The sequence below is a fragment of the Pholcus phalangioides genome, unplaced genomic scaffold, assembly GCF_987345545.1.
Source record: "Pholcus phalangioides strain wild (caught in Gottingen) unplaced genomic scaffold, Ppha-v1.0 ptg000019l_1, whole genome shotgun sequence".
NCBI classification, from domain to species: Eukaryota; Metazoa; Arthropoda; class Arachnida; order Araneae; family Pholcidae; genus Pholcus; species Pholcus phalangioides.
Genome location: NW_028301612.1, coordinates 10,918,099 through 10,932,101, shown reverse-complemented (window position 1 = coordinate 10,932,101; position 14,003 = coordinate 10,918,099). Strand labels below are relative to the sequence as shown.

The 14,003-nt window shown below is 38.3% G+C and overlaps 1 protein-coding gene across 1 annotated transcript in view; it reads right to left on the bottom strand.

The window, feature by feature from the left end:
- The window catches only part of Gbeta5 (guanine nucleotide-binding protein subunit beta-5), a 42,156-nt gene that overhangs the window by 7,554 nt on the left and 20,599 nt on the right, over positions 1–14,003 (bottom strand). The window contains exon 8 of the mRNA XM_089248174.1: positions 3,462–3,558. Within this exon, the coding sequence (XP_089104300.1) occupies positions 3,462–3,558 (97 nt within the window). The remainder of the gene's footprint in view (positions 1–3,461; positions 3,559–14,003) is intronic.

Sequence of the window (14,003 nt, the reverse complement as noted above, 5' to 3'; positions counted from 1 at the left end):
TATAATCTCTAAATGCCCTTTTCTTTTCAAGATAAAAATTACTTTCTGTGAACCAGAATTTATATTTACCTGATTTTTAGGGCTCGGATTTTTATGCCCCTAAAGATGAAATGCTGCTGCTGATCGGTAAATTCAGGTTTTCTAGTCTATCAGTCATGACATTTCATCTTTAGGACATAAAAATCCGAGGCCTAATGATTATTATTTCACACACTGCTTTTTTCACACCTCATTAGATATATTAGATATATGTCAATTCAATCAATTCAATAAGCTATTATCTAAATTTCATTGCATAGGTGGTTGTAACAACTAAAAAACAAGTGGCAGCATGTTTAAAAAATGTATTTATTGAAATTTTGGTCCGCGCGAACACCCCTTAATAATTGTAAAGTAAATCTTAGTAAAACTGTAATAAATCAAGTTTGTTTGCACACCTTACAGGGTCTTTTTTTAAGAATGTTAATTCACTATCAACACAAAATAGTTTGTGAACTTCCAATAGGACTGAATCGAGGCATTTCTGAAATTATGAATGCATTCAGTATCCAATTTATTCATAATTTTCAAACAAGTAAACTACTGAAATAGAATCTTTTGCTAACGGACACACATAGGACTAAAAATTTTGTCCGCTAAAAAGGCATGTCAGTTAATGGATAGTAAAATATATTTTAAAAAATGTCTGTTAATGGAAGGTTTCTGCTAACAGGGAGTGTCCACAGTATGAGAGGTTACAGTACATGCACCTTCAACACATTCCTCTGTAAAATTTATCTAACAAATCAGTACATGCTGTAAAGTGTATTCCAAGGGTATGTGTGACCTTCCCCCCCCCCCCCATATTGTGCCGTCAGAGTTCTGCTTGTTTCATGTTCAGTTGGTGCTGCTATCTGACTTTTTGTATTTTGAAGTGAAAATGTTAAATGCCTGAATTTTCAGGTTATGCAAGTATCTTGTTGACATGATAAATTTCATATTAGAGAGGTATTACGACCACCGTATTATATAATTTATTTAACCCTTTGATAGCCACAGCAGAAATCACTAAGCCCCTATTAAGATTGTCATCTTTTTTAATGCCGTAGGCTTTCTTCTGATTTTCAGCAGGTGTTACATAGAAGGGATGAGAAAATTATCTCCATTGAGAAATCAGATTTACAATATGCCTAGGCTTGTCAGTGACAAAATAAAAAGGTTTTTCTTGACCGATTATACATGCCTTGCTTCATCAAAAGATTAATATGTGATTGACTTTCTCCCAATATCTTAAGGAGTGCAGAATAAACTCATATGAACACCAGTATCTTATACAGGAAAATATGACAGACAAGATTTTGCATGTCAAGTAACATTCTGGAACGAATTGATCTTAACCCTTTAAGTGGAAATGATGAGATGTCTCGTCAAACGTGATCCACTTTATTTCAGCAATCCCCAAATATCTCTAGTTGTTAAAATCCTCATTTTGGCAATCCAGAGCAAAGCTACAGCATTGAAGTTGTTTTTGTTGTTTTTACAGTCAAACAATGTTCCCACCCCACTGCCAATCAACTGCCAGTAAGCAGGGTCAGTTTTTATTCGAAGTCTGATAACAGAAGAGAGGATCTAGACATGGCAACCAGCAACAAGAAACGCATATTGAATTCAAACACAAAAATGGAGTTCGTAGAGGTGTAAAAAAAGCAAAATTTTTAAGTGCTACAGATATGTAGAATCTTTCACAAATGTTATTGGCTGAGACTACTATCACAGAAAGAGTATAACTTCATTAAAAAGTTAACATGATGGCATCTTTCTATCTTTTAAACCGAGCACAACTAAGGGCTATCGTCATGGGCAATTCACTACCAAGTGAGTTGTGCCGGATGTGTAAATATATCACAGCTGCCAACTTTTGAAAATAAAAATTAGGGAGATTTTTCGCGCGGAATGGTATTTTATACTAAAACCACTCCCCAATAAATACAAAAGGGATTTTCCACACATAAAAATTAAAGCATAGGGAATAAAACCCCTACTCAAAAATTGAAGTCAAATAAAATAGGGATTTTACACACATGGAAGTAAAACCATTGGGAATAAAATCCCTACGCAAAAACAAGTGAAATTGGAGGCCAAAACTTCAATGGTGATCTAAAAAAAATATTGTGTTCAATTAGAAATGATTGAACAAACATTCTGAGCGAATGACCCCAAAATCATCGGAAGATGAAGGGAAAAAGCGTCAATTTTTAAAAAAAACTGACACTTTTTGTGAGACTGACTTGTTTTTTTTTATTTCACATGGGTGATGTCAGTCTCTCCACCATGACCGATGTTTATGTCCTTAACACAACTTGTACAAAAATAGAAAGTCTGTCTTTTTTGGGAACGTTTGATGAAAGGAAATTCATCGGAATAAGTATCTTTAAAATTAATTAAATATTGTTTTGCTTATCAATATTCATGTTTTGTTATCGCATGTACATAACTTCCACAAAAGAAGAAGTTTTGACACCACATACACGTCACTATAATCTTCAATTATTATCTCCACGACTATTGGCTGTTAAGGGGTCATTCAAGTATTACGTCAGCATCAAGGGGGGGGGGGGTGTTTTCGGATTTGCTGACTTTTGATGACAAGGGGGGAGAGGGGTTTGAAGGCTGCTTACATCATCAACCACCCCTTTTTGAAGATATGAAATATTCTAAGCTGCTGACGAAATTTTGCTGGGGGGGGGGGTCAAAAATGGCTGAAAATCTGCTTACGTAATACTTGAATGGCCCCTAAGACATTTCTCCTTCACAATAACTTTTCTTGTTACCATAAGAGGGTTTGCAAAAGTTTCTTAAAAAAAGGAATTTCCCACTATTCCTCCATTTACTACGTGTGACTCATTTCGAAAAGGAAAAAAGAGCAAAAGACTTTTTGCTCCATAAGAAATTCCTTAGGGATTGTTTTCAGAAGTGGGGACTCTTTAAATGAAGTAGGGAATGTTTAGGGACAATTAGGGATTTTTTGTGATTTTCGTAAAAATTCGGGAGATTTTAAAACTTTTCAGGGGTTAGAGAAATGAGGCTAAAATTCGGGAGCAGATATGATATATGTACCTAACAGTCTGAGTGTGTCTAGTGTTGCGTCTATATTTCAGAAGTGAAGTGTAAAGATTGAATATTTGTACCATTTGTAACTATGAATAAAGTGTAATATTTGTATCATTGTAGGCCTGCTGCTTGCTGTGGGGAGACTTTTAAATGGGGGAGATCGGCTCGCATTGGCACCTCGAATTAGGGAACCACAGAAAACCAACGTCAGCCGACCACCACTGTGGCGCTGGTGTGAGTCTGGCACTATGACCACTCGACCAAAACAACTAACATGATGGCTGACTCTACTAATAATAAATTAACATTATAATAAATTTATAACATTTGCTTCACTTGAAAAAAACAAAAAATATGCAGGTAATACTCACCGCTAACAGAAAAGTCAACAGAATTGACTCCAAATATAATACTTTGTTTCGCATATACAGCAACTTCTCTATCAGCACGCAAATCAAATAACCTGCACTGTTGAACACAAATAAATGTTCGTTAAAATATTTATCAAATAATACAGTTCAATAACAGAATTGCAGTGTTCCAAAACCGAGTCTGAAAAACCAAACACAGAAAAGAAATAAAACATAACAGGCACATCATATTCCTAATCAGTGATTCTCATGCGATTCACTGCCAGCACTTAAGTCCACCATCAATCACATAAAATCTGTGACACGAACAAGTGCAAGTTTCAGAATTTTTCATCGAAATAAACAGGACTTGCAATCGTTACTCGCAGCTTATTCTGTTTTTATTGTTTCAATTATTACAGTATATCACCTGAGACAAAACTGAAAGTTTGAATGTTTTAGTTCATTTTCAATCCCATGAGGCAGTTTGAATGCAAAATGGAGAAGTCATGAATTTCTTGCGGAATATGAAAACCGAAAATCATCAAAGCCAATGTTTGGACTCTTATGCCGCCTGGCAGTCGAGTGGTTAGGGAACTAGCTTCTCACTGTGCATGTCTGGGTTCGAATTCCGGTTCGGGCATGGATGTTTACTAACACTAACAAATTCCCTGGACGGATCATGCTGATCCCTTGGGAATAAGTGAGGATCACATTATTATTATTATCGGGGTAAACACTCCCAAACGAAGCACTCGAACCCCCTATAGCTCGAACCATGTGTGCTTCCTTTGACTGTATGCTCAAGTGCTCCCAGAAATGCTCTGCCCCCAGCCAGCGTCAAGGCGCTACCCCTTGATAAGAGCCCAGACATTAGCTTCAATGATTTTCTGTTTTCATATTTGAAATTTATCTATGTTAATCTGAAGTACTAGTTGTGCCTGATGGTGTTATGATTCATATTATGCCTGACGTAAGGTTAGGGTGATAGGACATTGATCAGGGCTACAGCCAGATGTTTCAATAAAAAATTATATTGATTGTGAAAATTATACACTGCTGAAAGTTAATACAGTTAAACCTCACTACATCACTACAACGATACTTTATACAACAAATAGATACTTTATACAACAAATTTCTCTACAAGGACAATTTTTCAAATCTTGTTTGAATCATCAATGTCTAATGTTAAACTCCTCTCGATACAATGATATCCTTTACTATGTGTGATAAAACCCTCTATACTATGTTTTTTGAGAAGATTTTGAAACTTCTACAACAATATTTTTTAATATTTCACAAGAGATATCGTTCAATATACATGGTGAACATGACCTGTTCTGTCGAAAGGGGGATAGACAAACCCAAGTGGAACATGAAACACCCTACCAATCCTGTCCTATCTCAAACTGTTTGAGTTATGATGGATAACACAGGTCTGCAAAAAAAATTCAGCTGCATGGAATATTTTCTGTGATTTTTTTTTTTTTAGGTTGATGAAACCAAAAAAAACCTTAGTTTTTTCCCCCATCATGTACAGATTTTTGGCAAACTGAGGTCGGCATTTTATTAAAATATACACTGGTAAAGAAAGAAACACAGAGAAAGGATACCTTATTACGATAGGTAATAAAAATATAAAACAGTTTCAACATTTCTATTAGGTTTGCCATGTTGAACAGATAATATGTATTCATTGCTATTGACTGGGGAACTTTCTTTTAATTCTCTTTAATGCTTTTTATATGTTTTCATTGCTTTGTGTCTTCAGTTTCCCGCGTAAGCATCCAACAGCACAGGCCTACCAAAAAAGTAATTTTTGAAAACTTTTTTTTAGTTATCAAAACTGATAACTAAATATGATTTTTTATATTATTTTCAGTACTGATTCAAAAAATGCAATCTATTTTTTTCTATCACATAAGGTTTGTTTCTTGCAAAACAATTTTTATGTTATGGGGAAAATAACTCAAATCCAAATATTTTAAAATTCATTTTTATTTTATATCACCTCATAAATACATACTTCACATGTATGCATATATAGTTGTTTATAGCGCACAGTTTTAATGTGATTGGTATGCTGCTTATGGTATTACTATTGAAATTTAATTTTCACTTTATCTCAAAAACCAGACATGATTTTTAAAATTATTTTTCCAGTAATTAGCATCCTAAAAACTATAAGGCACACTAATTCTTTATTATTTTTATGCAAACATACATGTAAACAAAGAAAACATTTTTAAAAACCAAAAACATCCTATAAAGTGACGTCAATTTCATTGAAATATCTAGATTTAATGGCAAGCTACAAGCGCTGAAAGAATGGCAAAGTTCAAAATCCAATTACTGACAAAAAATTCATAATTGCCGATTTCACGACTACTCTTATAGCTACAATCGCTCAAATTTACTAAAAACTTGTTAATTGCGCCAGCTTTTGAAAGAGCCTACAATAAACTATAACGGTACTCTGCTTCAGGAGAGATTTAGTCTTTTGTTTGCAATACATCACTGAAATCAGCATTTGTATCAGTAGGTATTCAATGAATATTCTGAATTGGCAGATACAGATTTTGGTGGCAATTTGATTTTGCAGGAAAAATCCTATAAGGTGATATTACCTTTCGGAGTCACCACACAGAGCCACAGCTTCTTAATAAACATTTATTACGACGACACAAACATGATAATCTGGGTTAATGAAAAAGACAGGCATAGAAATTTTTGAACCTCACGCTTTCGTGTGCAGTGACTCTCTGCTCTGCTGTTTTCCAGACGGTCGTCTCCAGTACCCGGGATCACGTGACACACTCGAGGTCGTTGACCCGACTCTTGGGGGGTCGTCTGCGTGAGACACCACACACTCCCTCCCCAGTGATCACGAGTAATAAGAGGTGATCGCGTACTATGGAGTAGCATCAGTGATCACGAGCACTGTAGACGATCTGGAAAGTGGACAGTACGTCCAGAACGAGTGGTTCTGACTGGTTTCACAGCAGAATCAGCTGCGAGTCTGTCAGACGTAACTGCAGTTGGTACGTTTGGAGATACAGGTACCGGCTCCACCGTCGGATTCGCGAGAAATGCCGGTTTAAGCCGATCGACTGACACTGACACAGTTTTTCCTCTTATGTCCACGTTGAACACTTCGTCGGTCCGGCTGATCACTCTGTATGGTCCTTCAAATGGCTGTGCCAGAGGACGTTTCACCCTATCAGTTCTCACGAAAACGTGAGAAGTAGTTTTCAAATCATGGTGAACAAATGTAGGATGTCCTCCATGCCGTTTGATTGGTCGTGGCTGGAAAGTTTGGACGTGAGTTCTCAGCATTTGTAGAAACTCGGAAGCGTCAGTTGAGTTGGAATTAGCTCGTGCTTGGAAAAATTCACCAGGTAATCGTAAAGTTTCTCCGTACAGTAGTTCTGCAGGTGTGCACCCCAAATCTTGTTTCAGAGAGCACCGAAGACCGAGTAGAACTGTAGGTAATGCTTCAGTCCATTTATGGGTTTGGTTGCATTTCAACGCGGCTTTGAGAGGGCGATGCCACTCTTCCAACATACCGTTTGCTTGTGGATGGTATCCAGTTGTTCTAACCCGTTTTGCTCCGATGAATTTGGACAGCTCTCGGAATAGCTGCGATTCGAATTGGCGACCTTGATCAGTTGTTACTGTTAAAGGTGTGCCGTATTGAGAAATCCAGGTGGAAAGAAAAGCTGTAGCTACCGTGGTTGCTGTGATGTCGCGGATAGGTACCGCTTCTGGCCATCGTGAAAACCGGTCTATCATTGTTAGGCAATAAGAATATCCATCGGAAATGGGCAGTGGGCCAATGATATCCAAATGAATATGTTGAAATCGTTGGGAAGGTTCCACAAACGATTGTAGTGTGGATCTCGTGTGCTTGTGCACTTTTGATCTTTGGCATGGTATGCACACTTTTGTCCATTTAGCACAGTCTTTAGCTAGACATGGCCAAATGAATCGCTTTCTGACCAAATCAACAGTGCGTCTAATTCCTGGGTGTGAGAGTTTGTGCATATTCCAAAACACATATCGAAATTTTTCTGGAATATAAGGTCGAACAGCACCTGTTGATAAATCGCAGTAGAGCGCTTTAGCTGCGTCTGGAAGAAATACTTTCTTCAGTTGCAAAGCTGATTTGCTCTTTAAGAGTTCCTCTAGTTCTTTATCCCCCTCTTGTTGCTCAGCGATGGCAGTAAAATCAAGAGGTCCAGGAACTGAAATTGCTGTTACGCGTGATAAGATATCAGCGGAAATATTTTGTGATCCAGGAATATGGCAAATGTTCGTTGTGAACTGCGATATATAATCTAAATGCCTTAGCTGTCTAGGTGAGCATTTTTCACTTTTTTGTCGAAACGCATAGCACAGTGGTTTATGGTCACTGAAAAGTATAAACTCACGAGCTTCAAGCATATATCTGAAAAATTTTATGGAAGAATATGCGGCAAGAAGTTCTCGATCGTATGCGCTATATCGTGTTTCGGTGGGTGAAAGTTTACGTGAGAAAAAACCTAGCGGTTGAAGACCATTGTCCGTCACCTGGTGCAGTGCACCGCCTATAGCATAGTCGGAAGCATCTACGTGTAGAGCTAATTGGGCAGACGGGGATGGATGTGCCAACAATGCGGCATTAGCTAGTAGCTTTTTGCAATCTTCAAATGCTTTCAAAGTTGATGTAGACCACACAACTTTTGTTTTGTCTTTTCTTTTTTTCGTAGAACCTTTCAATAGATCATGCAGTGGCACTTGTGTCTCAGCTGCATGCGGTAGGAAACGGCGATAAAAATTTATGAGACCTAAAAATTTACGCAATTGCTCAATGGTTTCCGGTTGCTTGAAATCGAGTACAGCTTGTACTTTGTCTGGACGAGGTGTGATACCCGATGGTTTGATCACATGTCCTAGAAATTCAAGCTCAGAAACACCAAATATGCATTTTGACACATTTAAAACTAAGCCATACTGTTGAAGACGTTGGAATATTTGTTTTAAATGAATTTTGTGTTCTTCGGCATTTTCAGAAAAGCATAGAATGTCATCAAGATATACATAGCAGAATGGTAAACCTCGTAATACTTCATGCATGAACCGCATAAAAGTTTGAGCGGCATTTACGAGACCGAAGCTCAATCTTGTATACTCGAATAAACCCCAAGGGGTTGTGATTGCGGTTTTCGGTATATCTTCTTCGGCAATGCCAATCTGATGGTATGCCTTGAAGATGTCTAGTCTAGAAAAAATAGACTTACCGTGCAATTCTTGAGAAAAGTCTTGAATATGTGGTATCGGGTAAGAATCAAATTCCGTAACACTATTTAGACGACGATAATCACCGACAGGACGTACAGTACCATCTGCCTTGGGCACGATATGTAACGGAGAGCTCCAAGGGCTTTTGGAGGGCCGGATAATCCCTTGTTCCAAAAGGAATTCAAACTCGGTTTTCACCTGTTGTTGAATTTTTGGATTGAGACAGCGAGGTTTCGAAGCCACCGGTGGTCCTCGAGTGATGATATGGTGTCGCGTCACATGTTTCACTGTTTTACCGATCTGTGAAGGGTTGAAGACATCTGGGAATTCTTGAAATATAGCACTGTATTCAGAATCTCCAATGGTAGTGACGGAAGGTTGTGTTGTGGGCTTGATCGATCCGAGTACCCGTAATGATGTTTGTGAATCGATGAGTCGTCGGTTTCGCACATCAACGATTAGGTCGAAGTTGCTGAGAAAATCAGCTCCAAGTATTGGTGAAGTGACGTCAGCTACGAGAAATGTCCAGGAAAAAGGTTTCCGGAGACCTAAATCAAGTTTCTTGACCGTGGAACCATAGGCAAGAATCTTGCTGTTGTTTGCGGCGAACAAATGGAAACTTGGATGTAGTGCTGACGAATTTTTCTTAGGCGGGATAACAGAAACTTCACTGCCAGAGTCAACAAGGAAATGGTCACCCGTAACTCTGTCAATCACGAAGAGCCTGCTGGATTTGTTGCCCGATTCCATCATACCAGCGATGATGGAAGGTCGTCGTTTTTTTTCTGGAATTTACATGGCTGACGGCAGTAGCGGGCTTTCTCACCGAACTTGTTGTGATAGAAGCAGATATCCCGTGCTCGACTTGAACGAGATGTTGAACGCCTAGCTCGTCGCTGTCGGGAGCTATTACGATATCTCCCTCTGGAGAGTCGATTCACCGTAGCCGTTAGCTCTGCCACTTGTTTGGTGAGCGTTTCGATGACTGATGACGAATCGTTTCGATCTTGTGTTGGCTGCATTTGCGATGATGATGATGACGATGATGATGGCTGGATTCGACACACATAATTTTGGGTAGTGACTTCAGCCACTTTGTCGGCTAGGACAGCAAGTTGATCTAATGGCTCACTGGAAACCGATAACACTGCTTGAATATTTTGCGGTAAGCGTTGCATCCACAAGGTGCGCAAGAACTCGTCAGTGACTTTGTTGCCGGAGAGTTCTTTCATCTTTCGCAGCAGTTGACTTAGCTTTTGATCACCCAGCTGTAGCTCGTTCAAAAGTTCCTTGACTTTTTGATGTTCCGTCGCAGCGAACTCCTTTATGAGGCGGTCCGACAAGGCTTGATAGCGGTTGATTGCCGGCGGATTTAATATCAGATCCGAGACGAAAGACAAGCATTCTCCGTCCAAGGAAGAGACCAAGGCTGCATACTTCGTGTCATCGTTAGTGATTCCACTGAGTTGAAAAGCACTGTTGCACTGTTGAATCCATAGTTGGACATTGGATTTCCAAAACGGAGGTAATCGAAGTCCAATCCTCGAAACTTGAGCATTTTCTTCCGCCATCGCTCAGCTCCAACGGGAGAGAGAGAAAAAAAAGAAGAGAAGACGAGAGAGAGGAGGAGGAGGTCACACACCAGAAGAGAAGAAGAGCAGACGATGATGCGTGGGCGAGAGAGGTCTGTTCTTCAGGGGCCTGTTTGAGGGAAGAATCGAGTCGTCGTAACCACAGACATAATGGAGGCTCGGAAAGAAGAAAATTTCCGAAAATGCATGAGATTAAATCTTCAATGAAGATGGACTTTTTTTGATGGTTAATGTTCCTAAACGTCGCTGGTCACCACTGCGGAGTCACCACACAGAGCCACAGCTTCTTAATAAACATTTATTACGACGACACAAACATGATAATCTGGGTTAATGAAAAAGACAGGCATAGAAATTTTTGAACCTCACGCTTTCGTGTGCAGTGACTCTCTGCTCTGCTGTTTTCCAGACGGTCGTCTCCAGTACCCGGGATCACGTGACACACTCGAGGTCGTTGACCCGACTCTTGGGGGGTCGTCTGCGTGAGACACCACAACCTCTATCTACAGGATATCTGTATTCAATGGCAAGCTTGAAGAGCTGAGAGATTGATGAAGTGAAAAATAGAATTGTTGCCAAATCCTGTTAAAATTACTTTGATGAACACAGATGTCAGTGATGTATTGCAAACAAGAGACTAAATTCCTCCTGAACTAGATCACCCATATGGCATATTGTAGGCCCTTTCAAAAGCCGGTGGAATGGACAAGTTTTTGTTAAATTTTACTGATTGTAGCTAGAAAGGTGTTTGCAAAATTGTTGTTGAAAAATTTTGGTGACAATTTGATTTTGAACTTTGCCAATCTTTCAGTGCTTGTAGCTCATCATTAAATCCAAATATTTCAGCGAAATTCATGTCACTTTATAGGATGTTTTCTGTTCTTACAAATATGTGCTTAGATTGTGTGTAGGTCTTTTCAAAACTTTACAAATTTGTGGGGTTTTTTTTAGACTTCACATAGTTTTTTCGCATAATCAATTATTCATCATAACTGAAAAACAAGTTCGAGATAGAACAGAGTTGGTAGGGTGTTTCATGTTCCACTTTTGCATGTCTATCACCTCCTTTCATTTGGCAAAACATGTCATGTTTACCCTTGATACAGTGTGCATAGCTAACAGCTGGCACATAAATTCACTGGCGAATTGTTGATCCTAGAAATATACAACCATTATAAAAAGTATACAAATAAAGTGTGGACCTAAGATTCACATTGCAAGTGGTTGTCTTAATGATGGGCGGTGGAATGATGATTATTCATGTTCAATAAAATATAAAAATATCAAATTTATTTATATGAAACTTATTTACAAAACATGATTAGAAGACAGTTGCGTGTGTTACTAATGTGATGAGAGCGAGTGAAAGTGTGTGTGCGTGTATCAGGAGTTTCTCACCAAGCATTGGTTGCATACACTACAGGGTTATTTTGTTATTAAAATAAAAACACATTTACTTTTTATACAGATACTGTGTGCTCAAAAACTCTAGGAAAGACAGGGCAACAACTTTCTAGAAAGTCAACAAAAAATTATGTTTCTAAATGCAATATACGGCACGATATTTGAATTAAAAAAAGAAAAGAAAAATTGGGGAAAAATGTGCAAACTAACGGAAAATGCTTCCCCCTCCTCATTTATGCTGTTGGTTTTTTGTTTCATTTTTTCTGCATTTTTTGAAATTAAATAAATCAGTAAATATCACGCTTAGAAACTTAGAATTCCTTTTGTTGGCGTCGAGAGAGACAGGGAAATAACTTTCTAAAGGGAAGGGTTTTTGAGTGCAGGATGTGTGAATAAAAAGTTCATTTATTTCATTTTAATAACTATACAATCCCTTGCAATATGAATGATTTATCCAAGATCCACACATTATTTGGATAATTTTTCAAATTGGAAGATGCCTCTAGGATCAACAGTTCACCAGTAATTTGTGGTTCGAGGAGTTAGCTATGTGCCCTGTATTTAAACTTTTTCATACCAATATGTTAAATCTTTACGCTACCAATATTATTAAATGCCCTCCGAAGAACTATCCCAGGATGACTTTGATTGAGTCGACATGCATCTTTGTCACAAAATTTGATGTATGTGTTGACGTTTTATTTTGAAATGCAAAGAGCTACATTAACTTCCATTCAATTTTTCTTTGTTTTATTACTGTTGTAGCTGAATTGGTCCTTCCACAGAAATGAAACATTCAAAGGCATCCTGCTCACCCTAATACAATAAAGGTTTCTATTTGATGTAAGTGCTCATGAACTGAGACAAAATTTATTGTGCACTGGGAGGAAATTCCTCTAGACCACAGTTTCCTACTTTTCATTTCATTGCCCCTTCTTCAAAATTTTTTTCTTCTCATGGCTCTCCCCAACTCAAGTCAACCCTGTACTAAACTCTAAGCTTGCACTGCCCCACATGACTCTTCTACTGCCCCCAAGGGAGCTATATTGCCCACTTTGGAAAATACTGCTCTAGATCAACAATGGTCAATGTGTCAACAGTCCAACATCATTGCTATACCTCAAGATTAAGTAGGAAGCACACAAGATATGTGTGAAATTCAAGAATCATCTCAGAGAACTTTATAAGAGTAAAAATTTTGGAATGCTTGCCTTGATCTAGATCATACGTTAATACTTTTTGCCTCCACCATCCATGTACATTAAATTGGTTTTCTGTCTGCCTGTGTGTTGTGTATTTTTTTTCTTTATTTTCTCTACACAAATCTACAATTTTAGACCGATCGTAGACAAATTTTGAATATACATGAAACTGGGCAAATTGAATGATAGACTACTTTAAAAGTTTGTCAGAGCTGGACAGTGGTATTGCTGTGGGTGCTCGAGCACACACAGAATTTTATAGAATAAGGTTTGTGTGAGTACCGCCAGAAAATCGCAAATGACAATTTCCTGCATAAAGCTCAATCTGAGCACCAGCAAGTCTGAAACACTTTCGACACTTATAGAGCTAGGCAAAGACCCAAAATGGGCAAAATGGTTTGTGGGCATTACCAATGAGGTTTGGAATGTTGAAAAAGATTACTGTGGTTTCCAGACAATGCCTTTCAAACATATTTACACCTTTACAACAGTTTGTCATTTTATCAATGGGGCCGTTCAAGTATTATGTAAGCAAATTTTTAGCTATTTTGACCCCCTTGTCAGCAACATTTCGTCATCAGCTCTGCCCCTCTGAAACCTAATTGCATATTGGTGGGATCAGAGACGTACACGGAGAGGGGGGCATAGGGGGGCTCTCTTGTGCTCCCTTCCTATGATCAAAAATTTATTTTTTTAATGCAAAAAAAATAATTTTTTTTAAATTGAAATTTCGGAAGAAAATTCCTTTATATGTTATTATAATCAATTTCTGTTAATTTCAATGTTATTGGAAGGCTATGAACTCAAAATTTATCTTTAATAAATTCATGACGACCCACCCTCTTAGCCATATAATAAATCACAAAGTTCCTTGGCCCACGGACCAAATATGGCCCTGGGGGTTACTTGATGCGGCCTGCCTTCTTCAAACCTAATTTCGTAAAAATTAACTAAGCAGCACATTTACAGATCGCTTAGGTGTCCCGTGAGACAATTCCAGAACATTTAAGCGGCACGTGGCATATTTTCAGACCACTTAAATGACCTGAGACACAGTTCCAGAACACTCAAGCTATCCGTGG